General features: G+C 38.1%; 2 protein-coding genes across 4 annotated transcripts; one reads left to right on the top strand and one right to left on the bottom strand.

Moving 5' to 3' along the window:
- Positions 1–1,938: 1,938 nt before the first annotated feature.
- On the bottom strand, positions 1,939–20,727 carry LOC139738097 (uncharacterized). 3 transcript variants are annotated; one of them, XM_071648761.1, is made up of 9 exons: positions 20,549–20,727; positions 15,611–15,733; positions 14,255–14,467; positions 13,078–13,350; positions 11,662–11,994; positions 8,605–8,889; positions 5,719–5,970; positions 3,688–4,248; positions 1,939–2,410 (listed from the first exon to the last, which is right to left on the bottom strand). In XM_071648761.1, exons 2-9 carry the CDS (start codon positions 15,717–15,719, stop codon positions 2,124–2,126), a joined length of 2,313 nt encoding a protein of 770 aa, XP_071504862.1. In that variant the 5' UTR covers positions 15,720–15,733; positions 20,549–20,727; the 3' UTR covers positions 1,939–2,123. The 3 variants fall into 3 exon arrangements, with proteins under 3 accessions (XP_071504862.1, XP_071504863.1, XP_071504864.1); XM_071648762.1 differs by having other exon boundaries at positions 20,577–20,727; XM_071648763.1 differs by lacking the exon at positions 20,549–20,727 and adding an exon at positions 16,900–16,934.
- Positions 20,728–20,865: 138 nt separating this feature from the next.
- LOC139738096 (uncharacterized) lies at positions 20,866–27,471 on the top strand. Its single transcript, XM_071648760.1, has 4 exons — positions 20,866–20,961; positions 23,483–23,848; positions 24,562–24,865; positions 26,742–27,471. The coding sequence occupies exons 2-4, from the start codon at positions 23,489–23,491 to the stop codon at positions 26,963–26,965; spliced, it is 888 nt and encodes a 295-aa protein (XP_071504861.1). The 5' UTR covers positions 20,866–20,961; positions 23,483–23,488; the 3' UTR covers positions 26,966–27,471.
- The last annotated feature ends 366 nt before the right edge of the window (positions 27,472–27,837 follow it).

Below are 27,837 nucleotides of genomic sequence, written 5' to 3'. Positions count from 1 at the left end.
CATGTGTGAGTAACGAAAAAGAATGAACTTGCGCACAGACCGGTGGACCGTTTCATGAAGAAATCACATACAAATCTGCAACTGATTGACAAATTGCCCTACATCGACGTAAATAAGCACTGAATATATCAGTCGACAGAAGAATTTCATGAAATTGAACATAAAAGACTTCACACAAATCTCACAAAATGGCCAAAGTCACTAATATGTAACTACATGTATATGACATTTTCAAATCAAATTATGAAGTCCCTCATATTTAAGTGTGCCTTAAGAGTGAAAAGTCGCTCGTAAGACTTTTATGAAACTGACAAGAATGATCTGCTGACATGGTCAATTGACATTTCGGCAGGTATCCACTTCATCGTATTGAATTGAATGCATTCATACCTACTTCAATTATCAAATTACCAAATACCAGGCTAGCTGCCAGGTGGATGTGCTAGCAAGTACCATTTATATGGATACATTTGTACATGAATAATCAATAAGCCTGATTATACAAACAACTTTTGTTTTTCATTTCGTTTTCTTTTTCATACGCAATGTGAACTGGATTAAATGCGGCAATTAGCATCAATCTGCACTCGCTGAATGCATTATGAATATAATGAAAAAAAAAGTCTGCAAGATGAGAGAGCGTTGTAAAGTTCGTGTTATGAATGGTCAACTCTTTGAGTGTAACTGAGATTATTTATAGCCTATTGACAGTACTATTCAAGATTGTAACATTACCTGCACTTCGTGATGAGAGCAGTTCATGCGAGTAGGCCCTACATTAATCTACTGCAAAAGGTGATACGTGAGAGTAGTCCGTGTGAGTACATGCATCAAATTATTATTCTACTGCAAGAGGTGGAAAAGACATTTTTAAAAAAATTAGAATCGATGAGTTTGCTTCCAATCGTGTGAGTCTATACATGAGGTGCATTATGACTCAGCATCATCACTGTAGTTATCTCTTTCATAGCGTGGATTCACTTTTCGTGAAATAGTCTCAATCCTGACATAACTCTACACATCTCAAACATAAAGATGACGTGGATAATAGAAAATCTACACAAAAGTGTCAGTCAATATATTGAGCTATACGTAAAAACTACTGATGGAGTTGATTTATTTTACCGGTCTCAATTCCCCTTTAACCCTAACTAGGCCGGGCTATTTGGGTAGTTGATAGAGCGGGGGGGGCTCCCCCCCCCCCCCTCCAGATCTCGGCCGTCCACCGCGCGATCGCGACGAAAATTGGCACACACATTGCCTATGATGTAATCTAACATACCTTGAAGTTAATTTTTCAAGAAATTATCAATTATGCTAAATTATGCTAATTTATTCATAATGATGCATGAAATCATACTATTTGGTATAAATCACAAAATAAAGCTCAAAACAGGCACATTTTTTGTGCAAATATTCTTTTTAGTGTCCTTAGCAAATGTAATACAAAAAATTGTGATATCAGAAAAAATTCTTTAGTATTTTATAGGTTTTTGAATTTCTTATGTATTTCTTTGTTTTTTCGACTTTATGTTTTTCATTGTTTTTTTCGATGAAATTTGTCCGCGACATCGCTCCGAACACGAAAATATGCTATTCATTGATTTCAATCAATAAAACCCCCAAATAATCATGCTTTTATGAAATTTGCCTGTAAGCACAGTTTGCATTTAAATTGTACACAAATTCACGTTTTTGAGCAATTTTGGGTCTGACATGCATGTACATATTTATGCGTAACTTTGGAACCGCGCGCCCGGGCGTCGCAAATTTGGTGTCAAAAGATGCGGGAGACTCGAAAGAAAACAGTCATGAAACGTCGCGGCGATAGCTTTTTGCGATTGCGATACATCGCCCGGAACGTCGGGGGGGGGGGGGGGGGGGGGGCCTCGAGACCCCCTCCCCCCCCCCCCGGCCTAGTTAGGGTTAAACGGTGTTCAAATCACTTACACAAACATGGGAGAATTGGAAATATCCGCACGAGTGTAATGTATTTATACATAGTGCTTACGTGAAGGAAAAAGCAGAATAATCACTTTGAAGTTTTGAAAGAAAATGAAAAGGGAAAAGGTTCATGTTTGAGTACTTTCTAGAAACTGTACACATTTGGATGGTTTCCCGATTCAAAAGAAGGATATTTTCTGTCGCTGATACCAACTTTTCATACTGTCCAAGCGACCTTCCGGATGGTTTTGTGGCTGATGTAAACTCGCTTTCCTCAAGAATTTCACGAGGGTCTCCAAGTCTTCCTTCTCCACTGATTGCTCCCGATCTAACGAGCCGGTTATGATGACCGTATCGACGAGGTGAAAGGTCAGGGGTTGACGCTTTTTGAAGGTCTCCATTCGCGAGGTACGTGACTCTGACGAGATGTTGCTGTCATGGACAATAACTGCCAACTTGTCTCGACCTGCAAAATACCAGTCGAAGGATGAGAGATGGGATTGATTTCTGACCAGCAGGTGTGATTGATAAGTGGTAGCTTTTCTAATTATGATCATCATTACGCCATCCACACAGGGCGTTTATTCAAGATTTTATCATCCATTTTTGAATGAATTATGGCAAACTAACAATCAGTAATACTGTGAGATTTTTGAATAAATTATAGCAAACTAACAATCAGTATTACTGTGAGGAAAATACAAACTTAAACAACAAAAAGAAGACAATGAAAGTGATAGCAAGGGACATAGCCAGGTTGTTGAACAAGTAGGTTGAATGCATGGCGTAAAATATTTGCCAAAGTATTCAAGCACATTAAAAAAAAATGTAAAGTAAAAGCATGTTAGCGCACCCAAGGTCTTGCAAACACGATGTTTTCTATCTCATCAATAAAAAACTAGGAAGAATATCTACATTAGAGAAGAAAGCAGTAGTAAGTAAAAATTGTACATTGCCAGTATAATATAACGTTTCAGCATCGTCCAGCCACCAGGGGAGAGTTGTAACATTAATTTTACTGTAATTTATGTGCAGTCATCTTGTGACGTACACAAACAAATAAACAGAACGTAAACAGTGGTTTGCGGTTATGGTTATAGCTAATCAATACATTTGCTCGTTTGTGATGTTATTGCAATATTCAATACTGAATGAAATGTTGTGCAGCTCTTTGTTCAGTTTCAAAGAATTCATATTAAAACAAATAATATTACGAATTTTAGAAATTATCGCTGTGGGCCCTATCTACATTTTCACCACACTGATATACCTTGTATCATCAATGTTATTATTGCAATGGAATATTCATCTATACTATCATTATCAAGTACGTCAATGTTAGTGTCATCATTATTAGTAGTAAAAGTAGCAAAGTACATGTGCTACTATCATGACGGGTTAATTTTGTTATTGGTCATCCATGTAGTTTCTTAGGCCTTTGTTGAAGAAAATATTTATGTTCGTTTTATGTAATACATTGAGAGGGAGCAATACACGTATATTTGTATCTCAACATTAGGGTGGGAGTGGTGGGTGAATGACATCTAGAGGCCTGATTGGCGTCAAGGGGCAACGCCCTGATCACAAAGGTGGCTCTGCAGATGGATACGCATGATTTTTATGGGGTTAATGTAAGCCTGCATGGTTCGAGTTCCTGGTGAATGTTTTTTTTTTTTTTTTTTTAGTTGTTGCTGTTTGCTTGTTTTCCTGTTGTTGCTCCTACTGATCCACAAAGTTTCTTACCGATGATCTTGTTGCAATAAGTCAGGTATTTCTCATACAATGCATTCGTCACGTTAGTAATGGCAAAACCACGGTCAATAGTCGAGTGGCACAGCACCATGACATCCACAGGTTCGCTTGCGAGGAAGCGGAATGTATCGAGGTCGTTGTATGGGAGACGTCGCACGCGGACTTCGCTGACGAGCTGGGGAGATTTGCGTCTCAGGTTCTCCAACGCCGACTCCAACGCCGTTACTGTATTTGGTGCTGAGGTGCAAAGAGATACTGAAACCCGGCGATTTGGGGGAAAAGTTGACTGGCAAGGGGGCCTGGCATACTGTGGTGAATTCCGGGATGCGGCCATGGGAAGTATCACAGGTTGCTTGTTGTCTGTTGAATATTCCGGCACAGTCTGGCTTGGGTGAGGTGCATACCGGACGGCTGCAGAGTGGCCTGTTGTACCAGAGGCACTGAGAGTGGATGGAGATGCACTTCCCGGCTTAGGCGGTTCAGGCACATTGTCCAGTGGCTGCGACGTTACAACCTTTGACCCTGGCACTCCTTTCTCCATCGACTTGGGAGCTATATAAAAAAAAACCAAACAAACAAACAAACAAACAAACAAACAAACAAACAAACAAACAGAAACAAGACATAACACATAGAAAAGAATTTCTGAGTTTGCCCGGATTCATCTACAAGTCATGACGTCCCCATAGCAGCTGTAAATGCAACTACATTATATAAAACAATTCATGCATAGGATATACTTCAAGGCAGTAAGAATTCACATAATTTCCTATGATGCATCTTTACCATGGCTTCGGAATGAAATATGCAGGCAATGCATCTGGTACACAATGAGTAATATGAGATTGCAATGCAATTAACATTTTCAATTCCATACATTATTATCTCGTTTTGCAGGAAAGGGGCAGCTGCATTTTCCTTACGAGCTCTCCTTAATATAGTTAATAGTAATTCTGGGGTAAGAGTATTGGCAAGAATCTCAGACTTGTGTAGATAAGCGCTACTATAGCTGGATGTTGTGTCACCTATTATCATTATTATCATTATTACTATTACCAATACCATCATCAGCATTATCAGTATAACTTTATCACAGTAATAATCATTCTTTTTTTCTTCTTCTTGAGTATTGTCATTATAATCATTAACATCATCACTATTATATCAGTAAAGTTGTTTTTTCTCCAAATTATTCAATTCATTCAGCATTTTCGAATCATAAGACAATGTAAGAGTGGATAAAATCGATACACAGTTAAATAAAAAGAAGAAGAAAAAAAGCCCTGTCCATGCTATATACAAAGAACTGCCAGAAAACACCAACATAATTAAGCCTATCTTCGTGTACTTTCAAAATGAAATGAGTAAGTCCAGCTTAATTCAGCTATTTGATGTAATAAAACATTGTTTCAAATTGCACCATAACAAAGTTTACTCAACCTCATTCAAATACATGCCATTTCGTAATAACCCTATTTGCATACTTTGAGTACCGACTAGTGCAGAAAACGTCATCGCAAATTTATGTAGTACATCCCGCCTACAGACACCGGCATAGAAAGGATGAAAGGAGAAGTGATGTGATTATCAGGTTTTATATAAAACAAAATAATAACTGCATGTCAAAATGATAAATCCTCGATCGCTAAATTTTGATGAGACAGGGCTCTGTTTGATAAAGCTGTTCATAAAGATACGCACGACTTTACGAACGACTGGAATATGAAGTGCCAATATGTGTGTCCATTTCCCCCTCCTTAGGTGTTAACAAAGTACGGCTGTATGTCAATATTTCTTCTACATTGAAGCAAAATACACTCTCAACTAAAAACATGTGTTAACATGTAAGAACACTCACTACCATCTGCAAATTTCCACTTTAGCTAATATGATTAGGAAACCCACTTGGCTCACCATATTTAAGTCGTTCGTAAAGTCATGCGTAACTTTACCAACAGCTTTATGAAAGAGGGCCCCGGTCTCTCGATAACTAAGATACAAGTCATAACTTTCAGGATGTACCTTCACTATGAATACCAGGCTCTCCGGTCATCACAGGCTGTCCTTTTCGCGCCTTCTCGAGAAAGGACATTAGCCTCTCCGTGTCTTCTGCCTTCATAACAAATCCTTCGTCTAGTTGTCCACAAATTAACACCTCAGAAACGAGCTCGAAGGTGAGTGGATGGGCCGCCCGAAATGAATTGAATTTGACATCGAGTTCGGTGACGTCTTTAAAGTCGACGTCATATATGATCAAAGCCAGTTGTTTCTTTCCTGCAATAAGAAACAAGAGGAGTCAAAGTTGATCATAATTATGATTGATGTCATCTTGCCTGCATATATATATATATATATACATATATATATATTTATCTATTTATTCATTCCCAACTCAAAATCTCACAATTCAATGAGGATACATAAAAAGGGAATGATCATTTAAATCAAACTGATTAAAGGTATCTGGAATCCCAAAGAAATGTTTGAGAACAAACAGGGCTATGGACAGCTTTCCTGGAACAGATGATTTTTCAAAATATTTTTGCCAGTTTTGATTAATCACGCGAAATGCCACATCCCTAATAGTGGATTTCCGGTGTGGGTTGTACTTGTAGTTGTGGTTTACTCTTTAGAGTGATATTTCAAACAACTGAACAACTATAAAAAGTAGTTCTAGTCCAATTCATAAGCCACCTAAAACTCCAACGGTACAGGCGGAATTTCATGGCATGTAAACATTATTCATTTCATTCATTCATTCATTCATTTATTTTTCATTTCCAACAAAAACATATAAATATATTACAAAAATTGAATACAGTGCATAAATTTCATCATACAAAGTAAAGGATAAATTTACAGAAAACTTGTAGGTATAGGAAAATGTTGGAAATGGGGAGGAATGCTAAAAAGCTGAGCTTGTAGGCTGCATTCCCCCCACACGTAATACAAGAAATTATATGATCGATAGACTGATAAGCATTGAAAATGGATGAAACAAAGAAACTAAGACAAAAAGACCTATAACCTAACTTATCCGAAACAAGAACCCTGAACAAATCCCTACACTAAGTCGCTGTCATGCCGGAAAAGAGAGGAGAGAAACAAAGTAGTATGTGTGTGTGTGTGTGTGTGTGTGAGTGTGTGTGTGTGTGTGGGTGTGTGTGTGTGTATGTGAGAGAGAGAGGGGGGGAGAAAGCAGCTTAATGCGTGGAGTGAAGATAAAAGACAAAAAAAATAGGACACGAGAGGTAGTGGATGGATGGAGCCGCTTAGCTGTAATTTCAATAGAATAATTATTATAAGGTTGGATTTTACACTTCTTTGCAACCAATAAAGAATCAACAATTCTTATAACTATTCAAAATATTTTTCTTCAGATTACTCTTAAAAGAACTTAAACTTGGAGATGTCCTCAAACTGTTAGAAAGGTTGTTCCAATATTTAGGTCCAGCAAATGTAAATATAGATTGTGTAAACATTGTTCTAGTTAAAGGCAGATGGAATTCATCTGAGTGACGAGTTGGATATTCATGGAACGAGCGGTTTCTCGCAAACATGCTTGTGAAGACAGACGGCAACAAATTATTAGAAAGTTTATACATAAATTGGCCAAGACAATAACAATAAATATCAGTTATCTTTAAAATTTTGTTATCAGAAAATAAAACATCGGTGTGGGCTCTCCAAGAAACATGACAATTTATTCGAAGAGCTTTTTTCTGGAGACGGGACAGTCTGTCGAGATATGTTGGTGGTGTGTTCCCCCAAGCTATGATGCCATAATTCAAATAAGGTAAAATCAAAGCTGAATATAACATTAAAAGGGTGGGAGTAGGAAAATTATATTTAACTCTATTAATAACACCAATATTTCGAGATATTGTGTGACAAATACTATCAATATGTAACTTCCATGAAAGTTTATTGTCAATAACCAAACCTAAAAACTTCATTGATGCAACTTCATCTATAACTATATCATCTATTTTTATATTATTAGGAAGATTATTTAAAGTATTACTAAATAATATACATTTAGTTTTAAGAAGATTTATAGACAACTTATTTGACCTTATCCAACATAACAATTTCTTTAATTCAGAATTTAACAAATCCACCACAATATGAGGATCTGAATAAGAAAGAAAAACTTTAATTCTTTAATGAAAAACATGAATTCTTTAATTCAGAAAAACATGAATTCTTTAATTCATGAAAAACATGAATTCTTTAATTCAGAATTTAACAAATCCACCAAAATATGAGGATCTGAATGAGAAAGAAAAACATTAGAGTCATCAGCAAAAAGTACAAAAGATGAAATATTAGAAGCATTTGTTATATCATTTATATATATATGAATAAAAGAGGTCCCAGTAAACTACCCTGAGGAACACCACAGGTGACAGATTGGTTGCAGGAGTTTTGACCAGATAGAAAAACGTACTGTTTACGATCAGAGAGGTAACTCCTGAACCACTCCAAGGCCTTGCCACGTATACCATAGTGACATAATTTATGAAGTAATATTTTATGATCAATGGTATCGAAGGCCTTGGAGAGGTCCAGGAAGACACCCACTGTGTGATGAGCCCTATCTACTGCTTTGGCTACTTTTTCAATAAAGGAGAGAATTGCTTGAGAAGTGCTATGTCCTTTGCGGAAACCGAATTGTGAATCAGAAATGATACCATAAAAATCAAGAAATTTAAGGAGTCTATAAAATAAACAACTTTTTCTAACAATTTTGAAAACGATGACAACAATGAAATTGGTCTATAATTACTATTACTAATTATTAACACCTAACGTATCATAGTCGTATTACTGGAGCACATCACACTACGTGAACCATCCACAATATACAGTACAACAAATTTAAGGGCGAACACAAAGTTTACTCACTATATATACCACGACAGTATTGCAGAAATTTGTCATAAATGTCCAACTGGCGGTCATGTCTCGAATGACAGAGCAGCAAGACATCAAACGGAGATCCGGGTGGAAACTTGAATGAATCAATGTTGTACGGCAGACGCTGAAACTGAATATCTCTTATGATTTCAGGGTAACATTCCTTAAGGTTATCCATCACTGTCATTAAGGTCTTCAAATTCGCCTCATCAGCGCATGCACATACTAGCATGAGTACAGGCCGGGTCACCATCCAGTATGCCGCGGTCGTCACTATTTTACAATACAAGGAAATGGGGAAAACAGGTCAGTGGGGCACATTAAAGGGCAAGTTCACCTTCATAGACATGTGGATTGAGTCAATGCAACAATATTAATAGAACACATCAGTGAGAGTTTGAGGAAAATCGGACAATCCGTTGAAAAGTTATGAATTTTTTAAGTGTCTGCACAGTCACTGCTGGACGAGAAGACTACTACAGCTGATGATGTCACATGCGTACAACAGTATAAGGAAAATAATGATAAAGAGAATTTCACAAAATGTTACTTTTTAAAAAAAAAGGGCACATTTTCTTGACTTGTCACTGACGTATGTTAAGGGTAATATTATTCCCCCTGCCTTCTGTAAGAGGGAAGTCAAGCATTCTCTTATTGTGCGAGAAAAGTGAAAATATGCTGAATTTTCTTTATATTTTCTTTACATCGCTGTATGCATGTGACATCATCTAATGTAGTAGTCTTCTCATCCAGCAGTGACTGAGCAGAAACTTCAAAAATTCATAATTTTTTAACGGATTGTCCGATTTCCCCCAAACTCTCACTGCTGTGTTCTACTAATATTGCTGCATTCACTCAATTCACATGTCTATGAAGGTGAATATGATCTTTAAACATTTCATACCCAAATTATTATAACGTAATGTAAAGATTTGTGAAAGAGAAGAAAAGGTGGAAAACATAATAGCTAGGCATGAATTACTTCGTTGGTTTCCACGTCATAATTCAGGAGAAGGGTTTATAAAATAACATCTCTATCATCCACCCGCCTATGTTATAAAAGGCTGCTGCTTATCATGTTATCATGAAACGTTCAAATTGCGTTGGATCACTCTCGCGAAAAATACGATGGTGTGTAGTAATGCTGCAAAGGGGATTCAACAACAATGGTTGCGAAATGATATTCACTACGAAGTGAAGGAGGAAAGGCCACATTATTTCAGATAGGGGTAGTAAAAGCAGGCAAAAGAAATAGTCAAGAAATATACTGCCATGAGAGTTAATGGAAATAACAAACGGCAAAACAAGCACAGGCAATATGGAAAAAAAAACAACAACCCAGACTTGCAAATTCTGTACAACGAATGATCGAACTTTTTACCAATTCAAAGTCGGAATACAAGAGTCAGCTTCATCAAAATGTAGTGTAATCAAGAAATTACCAGTCCTACACATTGAAATCCACTGAAATAAATTGAGTTACAACCAAGACATTGTATGCATAAGCATGATTGCAAAATGTTCTCCTGGCTACTCTGGTCTTTGACCCTGAAAAAAGACGGATCCATGAGTTCAGCTTCATTAAAGGCCGTGTCACACCATAACGCGGGCTTGTGGCGAGGAGTTAGTTTCCAGCACGTAGAAGATTTTCAGCGGGCGAACAAGAATGTTTGCAATTTTTCATTCATGCCTTGTCATACCGTACGGGGGAACTTCTGCGGCTTGACTTGCGGGGAAACAAATTTACTCCAAGGAGCTCTCCGCAGTTGGTCCGCACCTGGCAGTATCTAGCGCGTAGTTGCCCGGAGGTGCTCACGCAAGTCCGATTTAACCGCAGCCAAGTTTTGAGCATGACCAAAACTTTTTCCGGGTGAGTCGCGGGAATGCACGTAGATGTCCACGCAGAACGCCAGCAGGAGACCCTTAGCGGCAGTACTTCCCAGGCAATTCCCACGCAGGTACTTCGCAGTCCCGTATGCAGCAAAGATAATGAAATTCTGTGAGATTTCAGCCATTCCATTAGAGGAATTCCTTCACTAAGTTGTCAGCCCCCACGCGACTGGTACAAAGGTCACACAGTATACTCGCAAGTATAACGCGTCCAGCAAGTAAGACACATGCGCTGACTCACACAAATCCTTTTCCGCCCTCAGGAATGTCCGGTATGCTAGAAAATCCCTACACGTAACAAGCCCGAGTAGCTTGCCCGGAAAGGTGTGACAGGGCCTAAAAACGGTTGCGGGTTAAAAAAAATATGCGTGCGCACCTCCGGGCGACTACTTTTGAGATACATGCTAGGTACTGTCATGTGCGGATACCTACGGGGACCTCCGGGTAGTCAAAATTATTCTTTGCAAGTCACACGCAAGGCTGGTGTGACACGGCCTTTACATGATTAAAGATCTACGAATCACATAGCTATAAGCACGCAATGTCGTTTGTAGTCCGGTCGGAGCTGCGTTTAGGAAGTTTCAAAGCGCCCCGTGCTCATCAGGTGAGCAGCAAGGGGATGGGAAGCACCTCGATCCCTGGTGAGCCGTGTGAGACAGCATAAGGGGGTCAGAGAGTAACAGTTGATGCAGGCATCAAGAATTTCACCGCGGAGGTACATAGCCTATAGGCGAGGTATAGGCGAGGTAAAATTGTTCTTTGCAAGTCGCACGCAAGGCTGGTGTGACACGGCTTTAATATCCCTAGGTGGCTACCCGTATACACCTCCACCTGTATCTACAACATACTTTTAGCTTGAAAAGCACACACACACAGGGCTTATCAAATTGGATCACTGATGACGCTGTCCCCATACACAAACGGTGGCTAGATTTTCCATTTACACACACACACAGTTCAGTTCGTTGCTTGGACAAAAAGGTTAAACGAGTATTGTAATCATCTGTATCATGATTTTTATTATGTTTCAGGCTAATTATAATCAGAGTTGTATGAATGACGATGCATGAATACGTAATAAATCAATGATATTTATGGGTATGATTACGAGCCATGAGTACAACAACCTAAGTGAATTGATATGATTATACATACTCTCTTTGGCCATGTCATCATCGTCTTTTGGTGGTCTCCCACAGGACATGAAGTTAGGCAACTTTGTCCTGAACTCTTGCAAGGCCCCAACACGTCGTTCTTGTTTCATTTCTCGCGGGCATTGCCCAGCGTCCCGAATGAACTTTAGGAGAAACTCCTTGTCCTCCTGCCTTATTTCCGGCTCCGTTTGGGCGAGATTCCCGCACGTGATGGCCAAGCTGGTAGTGTGAAATGTTTTTGGCTGTAAACTCTGAAATGCTTCCTGACGGGAGGAATTGGCGGGATCGTCGATCGTACTGAAGTCATACACTATCACGGCCATCTTCCCTCTACCTGAGCGCAAAGCAACAAGGATAAACGTAAAATGTATATGCATTTTTAAGACCCAAATGCTCACAATATTATGATGGCAGGATGCCCCAAATTATAAGTACGCTATCACGAGGGATACTACGGATATTTCCTTAGAATTGCACCCACACTCTTCTCCTTCCCAACCAGCCAACAGCACATATTATTTGCGTACATGCACATTGCAAAATAAAAGACCACATAAATCGTTCTCCGATGGCAAGTTTAAACGTATCAATAAATAATGTGTTACAGGTCGTACAAACTTTTAAAGTTATTCTTCGTCTTCAGAAATCAACTATTGGAAATGGCGTAAGGTGCAAGAGGTATTAGTTTTCCTTCCCCTAAATTATAATCATGTCATGTGGTCTCTGCAGTTGTGGCATTTTAATCTTAAGGGAAAAAAACTAAATACAGTGTACATCTTATGCCAAACGTTAGATTTCACTTATGACTGACTAAAAAAGTGAGGACACACATACATGTTTGCAAACATAACATATTGTGACAGGTCTCGAGAGTTGCTGATCTATAATATGCAGATCATGTATAAAACTGATAATTGGATCCTGTATCGTGAACGCAATGATAGCAATAACTGAAAAGATGGAAATAATCTCAGCCCATGAAAATTAGCACGGTAAATAAGCAACTGCCAAGTGCATCTCTGTCACGTATCGGTTAGTAGGAAAATTCCAAAAGCAAATTTTATTGTAAAATAAATGCTTGACAGAGACATTAAAATTTATATGCAGGAATACGAACAGATGTCAATAACAAATCGAATACTTTTTTTTGGGGGGGGGATGGGCCCTCCACCATGTGAGTAAAGTCATGTTGCATTTCACTGCAACATTTCATTCTGTGCCTTGCTTCCTTTTAATTTATTGTAACTTGAAAGGTTCACTACAAAAATGAAAAAAAAAAATCAGAGTGGGATACATGATTGAAACGGGATACTGGTACATCTAAAGATCTTATCCTGATTTTAATGATAAGAACATTTTGGACGTAACAAGGGTTCTTAAATTCAAATAAAAATGTCCACCTCGACATCAAACATACCTATCACTTTGGAACAATAATCTAGGTATTTGTCGTACTGGGCGTCTGCGACGTCTGTAATGGCGAATCTGCGATTGAAGATGGAGTGGCACAGAATCATCACATCCACAGGGTCGCTGTCTTTGAATCTGTACTCGTCGATATCGTTGTACGGCAACGGATGGAACTTCACCTCGGCGATAAGCTCCGATTTTGCCCTCTGCCAGCGGCGCAGGAGATCAAGTAGTCCCTGAACAGACGACTCGGGTGACGATGTACACACAGAAATGTAGACTGACCATGACCAGGTATGAATGAATGAATAAAAAGTATACTTTTATGATGATATTGAATACGCAAGTAAAGGATTAAAAAGTGATGATCTTTGAAATTACAAAAAGATAAATGTATATGTTCCTAACATTAAGATTGTCCCCAAAATATTTCGGACTCCATCTTTTCTGACAGAGTATATCCAGTCTGACATCTATCATAGTGAAGTAAAACTATGATCACAATTCATCTTGAGAAACTACATGCATTTCCGATATTTTTGTTTCGTATATTTTTTTACTCATCAATTTGATCTAAGTGTGTCATTTCCGCAAGGCTCAGAGAATGTGAATTTTCACAGTAAAAATCAACCCGTCATGACATAAACCCTAAAACCTCGTTAGAAAAGTAAAATGTTGATATTATATATAATATAAGTAATGCAAAGGAAACGGCATAGCTAATATGATATTATTAACACTACACAGACTCCAATATTACAACTGACTTCAGAATCGCTTTGGAATGGTATAAATCACTCATAAAGGCCTAATCGACACTTCTGTGGTCATAGAGAATGTTCGTATAAGTACTAGTAGAAGGCACCTATCTTGCACTGGGCAGGAATACATGTGCCCGGTACATATAAATACGTGATAGTATCATCGCTGCATCGAAGTTAGAGCGAAATGTGTGGTCAACTCCTGTGACCAAACTGACTCGTAGACCAAACTTGTAAAAAATGAACTCGGGAATGTTTCATTCCTGCCTAATACCGATGATGAACTACTCTAAACCAGACTACAATATCTAATTTACAGAATATCGCTACAATCGGCAGAAAACTCCCAGAAAATACAGTTTTACAATCCATGAAATCTAGGTGCTCATGGGGTCACGTGAAATCTGCTGACTAAAAACTCACCTGCTCTCCTAACCATCCTGTCTGGCTGCATACCCTGTGTCTGTTGTTTGGAGTGCTCTACCACACCCTGTGGGCTACGCTTTGGTTCTCCCGCACTCGCCCGTGGACTGGAATGACGCTCGTGTTGAGCACCAGCCCAGTCTGTGTCGCTCTTACGCTTTTTATGTTCTTTAGTAGTTTCATCCATTTCCCCAAATTCAACATGCTCACGATCTGTAGAACACGATACATGAATGAACATAATGTGACTGAACAAATGAATATAAATAATGAATGTATAAAATGAATTGATAAACAGGTCGTCATAGAGGCAAATAAAGGAGCAAACAGAGGAAACATCTATTATAAAGCATGACTGGAATATATGCATGTCTCATTTTTTTCCCCTATGATTGGTGGTATCTTAAACGATTAATTTTGCTCCATCTTGTTTTTAACAACAAACGCTTTGCGCTCCATGTCTATGCCCCATAAAAGAAGTATTTCGAGTATCTTTTCTTTCAACAGCATTTTTTTTAATAAATCGAAAAGATCACTGTCATCTTCCTTGCAAGCCTGCAGCTGATTCATTTTTTATGACAATCTTTTCAGCTGGATCCTGGGATATATAAATAATAATAATAATAATAATAATAATAATAATAATAATAATAATAATAATAATTAGGTCTTATTTACCCAGGGTAGCCTCTTCAATGTTACCACTGCTCTACCAGAGGGCCCTGTCATCTTTATTACCCTAGCGTTGCCAGGTACCCGTTTATACACCTGGGTCGAGAGGGACATGGTGGGTAAAAGCATCTTGTCCAAGGACGTAAGCACTGGGCGGGATTCGAACTCGAGTCCTCCGATCGGGAATCGGGAGTCTTATCCACTATGCCACAGCGCCCCCACACAAAATAAATATAAATTATACACAGTGTAAGTTGCTATAGAAATCGTTTTTAAGGCGTTTTAGGTTAACTCCGTCGATAAATCTTTCCAGTCATACTTGTCCACGTACTTGTCCACGTACAGTATGTTGTCTTTATGTTTTGTCATCTGTTATGTTTGTATGTTCAGGGCCCCCAGGAAGAACAGTACTTGCCTACTGATGGGACCACCCTGTTGAAAGAAGAATTAATGAAATAAATAAATACATACATACATAAATAAATCAGCCATGAAATAAATAACACTATACAGCGCTCCCTCTCCGATCGTGATCATCTCTGCCAATCCTGTCGACAGCTAGCTCTTTCAGTAAATGAAATATGGGTGAATTAGAAAACTACAAAACACAGCGATTCGATGAGAGGGTGGATTTTACAACGTACATGAGATTCAGTGAAATCTGCCATGCAGCTACAAACTCACCCGTTTCCATATCCATCATATTTCGCTGCACACTGCGTGTGACGTTATCCACATTGGAATGATCTGACTTCCCAAGACCAAGATTTGGATCTTTTGTAGGCTGTGACATGTCTTGCTAAGGACCTTCAAAATGAACACATTCAAACGAATTAATAAACCCAGATGTTTGAAAATCTGTCCTTCGTGCAAAAACAATGATCGTCATAACAGTTTTATTACCGGTGCTGTACACATTCTTCCTGATGCAGGGCTTTAATCAAATAGTAAACTTTTTGAAAGGGACGTATGTGATTACGTAATGCTATAAAGGTTTGGGTTTCTATCCTGTCACTCGACTAAAGACGCAGTTGGTTGTTTCTGTCTTTAGTTACCTTTTGTGTCTACTACAGTTTACTTAATTTGAGGTGGTATTTTGGTAGGCGCTGCCCGTGCTTTGACACTCACAGTCTGTCGATAAGTAGTCTTAACCGCGAAATCAAGCGGGATTGAAATTAGCGGGGTTCCACTGTAACCATGACAATGGTTCGACCCATATACCTCCTATAGAGACAGGAAGCAACATATAAATGCCAAGGTAAGAGCAAGGAGGTATATCCTGTGAGAGAAATGATATATAATCTTTTGATTGTGGGCATCTTCGACAAGACAACAGGGCAAGTCCAAGATAATGTCCCGTCAGATGCTCAAAATTCATCTTGATTTAATCAAAAAGTTATTGATATCATGATGTAGCCAAAGAGTTAAATTATATATTTCCAGCAAAGAAAATATTGATTTCTGCAAATTTCTGCAAGAAATATGGCCTTCATTTGCATATATTAAAAACAAACCTTACGTATGGGACAAATTCAAAATATTCATCTAAAATCAGTTGAATTTGCCCTTGACCTAGGTCCTTTATGGACATGACCCCTGTATGAGCTAGTATAATTTCCAATTGGTAAGACAAGGTCAGCACATTAATTACGCAAATTATGCACTTTCCCAGAACGAAGTGTCCCATACGTAAGGATTTGAGTATGTTTTTTTAATTTTTTTCTAAAGATTTCTAACATTGACAAATCATACTTTAGGAAGTTCTAATTTATTCATTTTAACTCCAGATTAGCAAAACTAAATGTGGAAATTTAATTAGTCCTTCATCTTATAACTTATTAAAGTTTGCTTACGTATGGGACAAATGCCTTACGTATGGGACATTACATGTAAAGTGTATGGGAAAACCGCCTTTTGAGATGGATGCTATATGTCCGTACATTAGTTTGGTTAATGGTTATCTTTGCACCTACTCTGAAGGATATGTCTATATATCTGTCTCTCCTACTCAGTTGACCTCAGGGAGGGTGTAAGAACGTCATTATTGAGTCATCCTATGATTAAGAAAGAAAAATAAAGAATATTCATTTATACTTGTATTTTCTTATTTTCATTACAGGCTGTGCAGCTGGTCTTCAATTAACATTCCTCCTTTTAACATTTTGATAGTGGACATTTTCTTAATTCAGTTATCATTTTCAACTTTACCTGTCTACAAAATGACTTTGTCCAAGAGAATGGGATTCTCTGAGTGTCATTTTAGGTGTAGTACACTATTCAGCATGTACTACAGGCTGTACAGCCTCAAAAGGGAAATCAAAAGTGATATGATGTTTAATATTTCAACTGCACACCCTCAGAATATGTCATGACTTATCAAGGTCATGAACATGATTTCTGAAAATCCTGTAAAATGAAGACTATAGTTTACATTTGCCACGAACCACTATATCAATACTGGTTCTGTGGTTGGAGTGCTAAAAACACAAATTACACAAACAAATAGGGAATTCAATTTTGTTTTCTATTTTGTGTTTGAAGAGACAGTTGCTCTAAGACACCTTCATCAACTCATACTTACTTTGTACCCACCATCTACACAATTATCACCATGCATTGCAATCTGGTAGTGTATGATCAAATGAGGTTACCTAGTCTTAGAATTTATCAAAATTTTAAATTTCAGATCAGTGAGTTACTTAAGTGTTTCAAATCTAGAATTACATGTTCTCTTTAGATTTGAATGTACTTGGCATGATAATCTTTCCTGTATCACTACACATGCATATATGTACATTTGTATGTACATTGTACAAAGTACATGTGTAAACACAAATTTTGTCGTCTTTGGTTTCATAGACCTGAAGCCAAGCAATTTGAAAAAAAAAAGCCAGCATTGGTACATTCTTCTATCTCTTTGTTCTACCATGGCTTGTAAAATCTAAAAGCTTCATTGAAATTTGATTGATTTTGCAGAAGCTAAAATTCATATGGCAAAACATGATGATTACAGAGCAAAATGAATTACTCTTGTTGTTGTGTTTTGTGCTGCATTTCAAACAATTATAAAGCTCTATAAAAACTTAGACAACTTGCAAGGTAAGCGTAGAATTACTGAAAGTACCCACTTCAAACTGTAAATTGCAAATTACACTGTACATGACATTTGATTATACAGTTGAGATTATCAAGACTACAAATTAGTCATGGTACATGTGCATACTATGTATGCTACATCAAGGTCGCAAGCTAGAATTCGCACAATTTTTTTTTTTCATTTGATAAAAAAATATTGACCAGAGTATTACAAATGGGCTAGAAATAGAGTGTCAGTATACTGTATCTGTATGTGTAGACATCATGAGGACAGTGTAAATGCATGACGGAATCCAAACTATTAAAGACGTTTAATTGTAAATTGGTAATTACTTTTATTTGCCTTGTTTTAGTTTTTGTTAGGTACCTGAACCAGGAAAGTACCCACTTAGAAGTCTATTTCATTTGTTACATGTTGTAGTATGATTTGTGGAACTGAATATGACACTATGGGGAAATTTAAAGTCATTCCCACGAATACACTTGTGCACTAAAGACAAATGTCCCATACGTAAGTTGCGCTATGTCCCATACGTAAGGTGTACTTTCGTTAATTAAACCAACTTCATGAAAATATGCTTTATTCTTTTACAGTGAAACTTTGCTGAAAGATACTTCAGTATTATACCTTTCTTCACTTCTAAACAGAACTTGATTAGTAAGGTACTTTCAGAGAATTTTCAATTCAAATTTTATTTTAAAAAATCCAATTTTTCTCTGGTTCCATACGTAAGTTGCCTAATTTTTCTTAATAAAATAATTAACCCAAGGTCAAATGACATCAAACTTAAACACAATATTCTTCTCAGGGCTACCAGTCCTCCTGATGATAAACAGTAAAATCTAAGTGCTCCTTCATTACTTTTCAGAGGTTTGAAATCTCTGAATGTCCCATACGTAAGGTGCGCGATATCTTGGACTTGCCCAACACAAGACAACACAAGACAAGAAACTGGATCGTCAACAAGTTCAACTTCATCTGGAGTGCCTAAAAAAGGGCTCTATTATAGGGCTGTTTTTATCAATTCTTGTGGCACGTTAGTGACAGTTTCTACAGTAAAACCGACTGAAAAATGTGCGCCGACGATACCACATTATCTTTAAGTGGCCAAACCTTACATTGAATTATGGTTCACACCAAAGCATTTGAACGCAGTAAGCAAATGAATCAAAATAATCATCTTCATTTGCAGTTCGATGCACAACGAAAAAAAAAAGAGAACATGATGATTGTAACGGAGGCTCGTGGAATTACACAGTGCCTGTTTACAATTTAACTTGAGTGTACGACGTATTAAGCAATTGAAAGATGCAAAAGGATGATATCATGAAATGTCTTGGTGAAGATATATGCGATAAACATCTGCGTGGACATGATCACGTGGAGTAGGCCCTATTATGTGTACTGTGTGTGCTACTTCTGCCGTCTTACGAATAACAGGGGACCCACATATTGAAAATGAAAGCATGACATTATTTTATTCAAGTGTCCTGCAGATGCTGTGCACAGGTGCATGTATAGACGACACATGCCCATGGGTGATCGTACCGTTTCAGTATGGTTATTGGAGTGATATAAACACGTCTATACTGTATAGCGCCACATTACATCATGTCACATTCACCTTGTATCTCAATTGTGCAGGAAATGTCATTTTGATTTTTTTTTAATTCACAGTTGAATACAAACACACACACACAAAAAAAGCTGCTGTATACTAGAAGTGCAATTGTCGTACTTTTTTTTTATTTTCAAAATCACACTGGTAACTCAAGGGTACAACATGTAGGTCTATAGATACAGAGACTCCAACCCCAAGCACCTTCTGATCTGGAGATTCTCCCGCCTGAAACCCCTAGCAAACGGGAGACTCCATTTTGATTTGTACGAAGCGCGAAGTTCCTAGGTTTCTAGATGCTCTCTGGTACTATCTAAGGCTTATTTTTTCAACATACATGTACAATAGCAATAAGTAAGAAATCCTTTCCAACTGGAGACACAGAGCCAGGGCGGGAGAAATCAAATCTCAAGCGGGAGGACGGGAGATTTTGCAAAAATGGGTTTTCGGCGGGAGATCTCCCGTCGAAAACGGGAGTTGGAGTCTCTGTAGATAATGTATCATTAGATTTTCGAGGGGGGTATATAGCCTTTCCTTTCACTCGTAGCATGGAGCTACGTAGCTCCATACCATGGCATAGCAAGGAGCTTTGCAACTCCTTGGTTAGAGCTAGATGTTACCAATTAAGAAGCTTCAAACATTTGGAGATAGACTACATATTTGCTTATTCCTGTGTTCGAAGCTCCTTGATGTTACTGATAACTGAATGCTGTGCGCAACCACGCAAAGTAAAATAAAAAGAAGGCCCTACACGTATGTGTGTAGGGCTCTATTTAAGGGTGCCTGTATATGAATTCGCGGGTGGATAACAGAAGCCTCACACACGTCGTACATGACAGTGTTTGGATATGGCACAACGTCCCGAATCTTCGTCAAAGATGTGAGCGTGAAAGTACACTGTACTCACCAATGCGTCAATGTACGGAAAACTATACGTTCCTCCCTACTCAGCGAACTGGCATCCAGACTTCATGACGCCGTGTCTTCAGTGTCTTACAGTACATATAAAGCGCTAAGACTGCAGCTGCAAGTAAGAAAGATTACCGTGGCATATACAATTGCATTCCAAGACGGGTGCAGCTCCACACAATCAACGATCCATTGTGCAAGCGAACGTTGTGATACAGCATAGTAATCGCTGAGGCGTGCAACCAGACGCATGCGCGATGGTACAGAGTGGGGATTCCCCAGTTCAGCTGGTGATAACAATTTAGATTGCGAAATATGTCCACCATTTTGAAAGCATTCATGTGATCCTGGCTGCGACTGGCTACCACATGATCGACATATCATCATAAGGAAGAGGACACATAAACTGAGGTAGATATTAGCTCTTACCATTATGATTGTGACTTCCTTGTACCACCCTGGATAAACCATGAAGTCACAACATATGATAGTAGCCTATAGGTCTGTGCACCTGCCGGGTATGACAAGCCTCGATTATGAGCGTATACTAGTAATAGGGCATATAGCTCTACCTCTAGTAAAGCTACGCATGGTTTATGGCATCTGCAGCTGTTACGGTCAAAGACTGTGATCCGACACCAGATGTGCTCGTATAGAATCTATTCATGTACTGCATTTCTAAAGGTCGAAAATTATTATTCTACACTATGCCCAAAACAGCAACGGATTGAAAACAACAAGTTGATCACGTTTAAATGCATAATCATAATGCTTGATGTTGTTCATAATCGATATATCTATATTCCTCTTCTACAGTGTAAATTCTACCAATGTCTACTATCCGATTTTTCTCATAACTTTCAATGATGTGTAAAGTTGTTGCTTTACTCAATCCACATTGCATTGCTCAAACTTTTTGACTAAATTCTCATGTCTGACCTCCTGGAAAATGTATCATTGATTGACATTATCTAAATAGCCTAAGTATATAAGCATATTTTAATCAACATAATTTGATTTCATTAAAAAATTGAAGCTGAATTGCATATAGCAAGAAATTCATGGGTGGTTGCAAAATCTTCTTGTATGAGTCCATTGTATTTCCTACATGTGTCCTTCCAGTAAACTTCTCGATAAAGATTTACATCTCCGTGTATATTTATATGTGGTTCGGGTGCCATCATGCGTGACCTTCTGTAGGCATCATGCTTATACCTGGGCTGTTGATTGACTTTGGACCATGACTTTGGACCATGTTCAGGCTATTAACTTCTCAGAGGAGAGTGAATATTCCATATTCGTATGACCATCACGTATCATTTTCGGGACAGTATTACGCGACCCTCATAAACCGTACATACAACATTTTGAGTGGAAATTATATTTATATTATTGTATTTAGGTACTTTATGTCGGCATAGGTCGAAATATATTTTTGACAGTTTCCATAAAGTTATGATAGCAACGGGCTTGTTCGAAAGGGATGGTACAATTTTAATTGAGATGGGGATTCTGGCTTTCACTTCTTGCGAGATAATTCAAAGTCACTTAAATGAAATTTAAAGAGCATTTTATTCTAAGATGAATTCAAAGTTAATTTGTTGTTTTTAAATGGCTGAGATATCCAAACTCGAAACAAAGTGGTCCTAGTAAAAAGGTGTTACCCTCCTTTTTCTAGGGCCACTTTGTTTAGTGGATTTCTCAGCCATTTAAAAACCGATTTCCTGAAACAAAACATTTAATTCCTCCTTTTATACTCTTTAGTATTTCGTATAATTGGCTTAGCTAATCATCTCATAAGAGTTAAACCTGAGTCCCCATCTCAACCAAACCTGTACCATCCCTTTAACTTTAGATGAAAAAAAAACCTCATAAAACAACTGCAATTGATCATCTTCATATATTCAAAATTATAGATATGCCAATTTTACATGAAGGCGGTGAACAGTTTTAATTCAACAAGAATATCAGTACACAACATTTCAATATGTTGAAAACCAACTGACTATACCACAAATTTTTTAATGAGGAAATTAAAAGTTCCACGTGTTGAACATTTTGAAATTAACCAAAATAAGCTATATCACTCGGTGCATGAGTACACGAGAAATTTATCTGCAATCAAGTGACATTTATATCATTAGTTTATTGTGTGATAAAATTATGAAACAAAATTCATGTTGCACGTACGGTCATTCGTTATTAGTGTTTATAATATTATGTGTAATAATATAGTGTTTATGTGGTGCGTGCCTCTCTGTAGTTTCTGGTTTGACATTCTGCGCCCTCATGCGGTGAGTGGTATCACTGCGTCGAAACATGTTTGTTATTTTCCTGCATGACTGTATATGACCAGCTCTCATGCAAATTAATGACATTTGTCCATTTGTTTGCGTGCGTTTTTACATTCTGTTGCTGCAAATCTCATTCATATACATGTACTAATATGCCTGCTCAATGTATAGCCTGCCCCATGTACATATTTGTACTTATGTCTCATATTGTGTGTCTTCGCTCCTGTTTGTTATAGAACGATGTGAGCACGTGTTAATTTTCACATATCTAATCTTGTCTCTCACCTTAGCAGTTGGATTTTTTTTTTTAGAATTCTCAGCACCAGAGTTCAAAATTAGCAAATTGTTGATTATCATAAATACGACTGAAATACCTTATCACGACATCGATGATTGATCAAATATTGTGATGTAAAATGTCTTGGGGTATTAAGAAAGATGATTCTTACGGTTTATGCTGTTTGCGCATTTACTTGTTGGATGTTTATGGAAAGTAACTGCGCACGTGATTTTTGTTGCATTACAGAGTAAATGAGTAAAAACAAAATAGTCAATATTTCTTTAATATTGTAAAACTTTGCTGAAATCACAGGGATTGTCTCTCTCTCTCTCTCTCTCTTCTTTTAAAATTCATTCAGTAAAACATGTCGATGTCCAATAAGAGGGAGTCCTTAGGCAGAACCATTAGGAAAAGACTTTCGGGAGTGAGTCGTAAGCCAAAAAAATCCTACGATGCACCACAGGAAACCGCTTGCTCATCAAACAGTAACCACGAACGGTCAAGGAACACGAGATGTGTTGACTCTCAGGAAGAATTCTACGATGCAGTGGAATCGTTTTCGAGTGGAGAAAGCGAGAACAATGATGGTGAACACCGTTGCAAAGGAACACGAGCTTCCACGAGTGGCGCCTATCAGGAAGCTGGGAATCTGTCACTACCACCATCAGCTAGTGGCTGGTTGAGCTTCATTACATCTAGGATCCGAAATCTGTTAAACATAACAGTATGTGAAATTTTGCAAAATCAAACATACATTATTTCACGTTTTCCCTTCATTCATTTTCATTTTCAACAAAGAGTGTCAGTGTACAAAACATGTCATAAAGAAATATAAAAACAATAATCATACTTTACATACATTGAAATATGATATAGACACTATAACTTGAGGGGAAAAAATAGATACGTGCTATTTGTTGTGTTTATTTTGAAAATGTTGAAAATGGAGGGAGAGCTAATAAGCAGTAGGGCTACCTACCTTTACGTCATTACAGGAAAAAAAAACAAAAAAACAAAAAAAAAATCAACAGAGTGAGGGTCATTATTTCGGTATCAAGTGGGTATTTCATTTCCCTTTTAGGCCAAGATTTACATACAATCTACAGATAATGGATAAGATTAACAATGATGGGCCTTACCGGTCGTAGCCCTATATACTCTGGTAACGGGTTAGTGTGTGGTGTGGATCGTTACTGTGTCATCATGGTACAAGGCAACACAACAAGGTAAAACTATTGTGATAACATGAAATAATTTTGCATAAAAAAAAATATATTCCATATCTAAAACAACAATGAATTTACATGTGTGGTAAACATGATGCATAACATTAACATGAATAACAAGCCAGCAGAAAGTTGGTAGATGGAGACAACTGTTTGTTAGTTTCAGTCCTAAGAAATATTACTTGACTATTGTATTCGCATTTCACTACAGTCCACAGTTCTCGGCTTTAGCTCTTACCGTCCAATCTCGGCTATTGTCATGACGCAATCCCGTGAATCCACCGTAGACGTCCTGATGAAGAGGTTGCGAACTGCTCAAACCGAACAGTCACTCCCGTTACGAGATGTCAAGTTTCTACAGCTACCTGAACACGGCCTGGACAAACTCACTTTTTCCCCGCAAACAATTGACGTCATGATCCTCTGCGGTTCCATCAATTTCCGGCGGCTCTCTGTCACAGACGTGCCCGACGCTTTGTACGACGTTTTTCTGTCGAATGCCAGAAGGACTATCGGTAAGCAGATTATAGGCAGAAGAGTTTCACGCAGTGTTCAAGCCCTGTCACAACACTTCATTACACTGTAGGGTTTTAAAATTACACACAATGCTCCTCTTTACCTATATAGGCCTACATGATGGATGAGAACTCCCGCACTGTGAATGTTATTGTTTAGTGTAGTATGTTGACTTCAGTTTTACGAGCGTCATATTCACCATTCACAAGGCTGGAATGTCCTCGAGGAATGGCATTAAAGGGGAAATCCTCTCGAAATATAAGTTTGTCTAATAAGAAAGAGTAAAATATTACGAGTTCAACGGTATAGATTTGATCGGAAATCGGATGAAAAATAAGGAAATCATGACATTTTAAAGTTTCGCTATCTTTTAGGGGAACAGTTCTTGAACAGTCAATATGAATATGCAAATGGCAAAGTGATCACATGTCATTCCCTCACAACTTACCATAATATACTAGTAGTTTGTACATAAAATTTGAATACCTGAACACTGTTCTGAAGTTATTCAACCAGGGATAACGTCATATTCCAGACTTAAATGACAGAAAAATTGAATTTTCGTCGTTTTTTTTTTTTGTACACGATCAATAGAAAATTTTGAGAGTATGTCATGGTTACTGTAATTCTTCCGTCGAGATGTTTTTATTTCAACTGATTGACAAATTGCCCTACATCGACGTAAATAAGCACTGAATTGATAAGTGTTTTGGTAGTATATACAGGCACGATAAAAAACAAAAAACAAAAACATGGACGTACACGATTCGAACCTACAACCTCCTGATCTCCGAACTGGCGTCATCTCCACTAGACCATAGAGCTTCCGCCAGGAACCAACACTTGCTGTTGGGCGGAAGCTCGGTGGTCTAGTGGAGATGACGCCTGTCCGGAGATCAGGAGGTCGTAGGTTCGAATCTTGCTCGAGTACGTACGCCCATGATTTTTTTTTTTATTTTTATCATGGCTATTACTAAAACACTGATCAATTCAGTGCTTATTTATGTCGATGTCATGGTTAGCTGACTCCTTTCATATCCATACCCACTGTACAAGAACTGTTTTGGAGATATCAAAATCCAAAATTTCATAACTTCCTTCTTTTTCGTCAGATTACCGATTTTTTTTTTTTTTTTTTTTACCGTTGAAATCGTAAATTTTACTCTTTTTTATCAGAATAACTTATTGGACTGGATTTCATCTTTGAGTACTTGCAAGCTGTACAGACGGGTTTGCTCCTTACGACGTGGGTTCTATTACAAGTTGTAGAGCGCTTTTGGCACAACATGGAAAGCAATTTGTATGACATCTTGTTATATCATACTGTAGTTACCTCCTCCAGCCAGCCAGCCAGCCAATCAACGATCTTGTCCCCATGCCTCCGTCCTTGCAGGAAAACGAAACTGCTTTACATAATTATGGGGATAACGAAAGTCCGACTGCGGGGACTGTCACAGCTGATTGCTTCTGCGTACTTATGGTCTTTTCATAGTGTAGCGAAAATTCAGGCAGCATGAATGTGTTATCCCATAAAAGCTTATTGTGAGGCACGACTTCAACCACACTGAAATTGGTTGGGTGTGTCCAGCGAGATATTTTATCATTGTACAGATGTGTGACATAATGTGTATTTTGATGAAAGGGTAAAATATAAATTGCAACATGTGCACGGAGTTATGGGTCAACTCTTACTGAAAACAAGAGTTCTGTATATACACTTGTATGTTGTACAATGAATGCGCGTGGGATGGGAGGGAGAGGGGGTAACTCGAAATGTTCGCTACATTTGAACAGAATACTGTGTATACATTCTTTCTTCGTTTTCTTCCTCTTCTCCGATTTCTTATACATCTCTGTCTGCTTTTCATGTCATAGGTCGAGAGAAAATAGCTGTAATTGTTCACGACTTTCCTCCGGTGACAGCAAAAGTACGACGACTCCAAATGGCCAACTTCAAGACTCGCCAGCCGAGTACGTTCGAGGCGGCCTCGCTGGTCATGATGTGCGGTGACCTAGGTACACAACTTGACATGGATGTTGCAGATTGGCTCCAACTCGAAGAGTTTATTATCAACGCATCTAAACTTCCGTTCCTCTGAGACGAGACGATGCCCTGGAAACGTCGTAACTTAATATTATTCTTATGTACTCTGTCCTGGTACACGATTGAGACGGATCTACCCACCAATGGTGGCTAGTGAAGGGTATTCCTCTTTGCTAGCTGCATTTACCTAAGATGGGGTAGTATGTTGTGAGAGCATACAATGAAAAGTTTCATTAGAAACGGACAATACAGGTGTCGTGGCCGAGTTGATAAGAGTGGATAAGAGCACACCTCTCTGAATCACATGAACGTAATTTAGATTCGGGGGTTCGAGCCCAACGAAGCCCGACACGTTTGCCCTTCAGCAATTATATATGGCACTTTATCCACATTGCTGCTCTCCACCCAGGACTTTATAATGGGTACCCGGTAGGGTGTGAATGTCAAGTTTATCAGCATAAGTTGCGCGCCTGTAAAATGGCTGCGGCTGACAGGAATGCTCCCCGCAGGGAGTGGAGAATGAGCACTGTCACAGTGCTGGCGGGAAGTACGGTATCCAGACACAGGGGTATGTATTATGTATGGGCTGTGAGCACTTTACAGAGTAGATTTCAATAGCGCAAAATAAATAAATAAATAAATAAATAAATAATGATAATGATAATTTAAAATAATTATCATTATTATTATTGCTATTATTTTTATTATTACATGTATTGTTATTAAGATAGAAGCTATGATTCACGAATTATTAAATTTCACAGGCTCTTACAATAATCCTGATTATATGAGGTTATCAATCAAAATCACATGTAAATGTATGTAAATTAGAATGACCATCATGACCATACAAATTTCTCATGCTTAGCGCAAAATTTTGATCAAATTGTTCCATTTTGATTTAATGATTCATGAAAGAAGTAACTT

Source organism: Diadema antillarum, unplaced genomic scaffold, assembly GCF_040938485.1.
Source record: "Diadema antillarum isolate AM-2024a unplaced genomic scaffold, OU_Dant_1.0 seq00000720_RagTag, whole genome shotgun sequence".
Lineage (NCBI taxonomy): Eukaryota > Metazoa > Echinodermata > Echinoidea > Diadematoida > Diadematidae > Diadema > Diadema antillarum.
Note: the sequence above shows the minus strand (reverse complement) of the source record. Positions and strands in the feature narration are given on the sequence as shown.

What these genes read in the sequence shown, in the direction of transcription:
- LOC139738097 (XM_071648761.1), bottom strand. Translation starts at nt 15,719, where the DNA reads ATGTCACAGCCTACAAAAGATCCAAATCTTGGTCTTGGGAAGTCAGAT. An exon ending in TATGATGGATATGGAAACGG is followed by an intron (nt 14,468 to 15,610) that starts GTGAGTTTGTAG and finishes CGTGTTCTACAG; the next exon opens with ATCGTGAGCATGTTGAATTT. An exon ending in ATACTGTCGTGGTATATATA is followed by an intron (nt 5,971 to 8,604) that starts GTGAGTAAACTT and finishes TTCTTATTGCAG; the next exon opens with GAAAGAAACAACTGGCTTTG.
- LOC139738096 (XM_071648760.1), top strand. Translation starts at nt 23,489, where the DNA reads ATGTCGATGTCCAATAAGAGGGAGTCCTTAGGCAGAACCATTAGGAAA. An exon ending in GAAATCTGTTAAACATAACA is followed by an intron (nt 23,849 to 24,561) that starts GTATGTGAAATT and finishes ATTTCACTACAG; the next exon opens with TCCACAGTTCTCGGCTTTAG. An exon ending in GAATGCCAGAAGGACTATCG is followed by an intron (nt 24,866 to 26,741) that starts GTAAGCAGATTA and finishes TTCATGTCATAG; the next exon opens with GTCGAGAGAAAATAGCTGTA.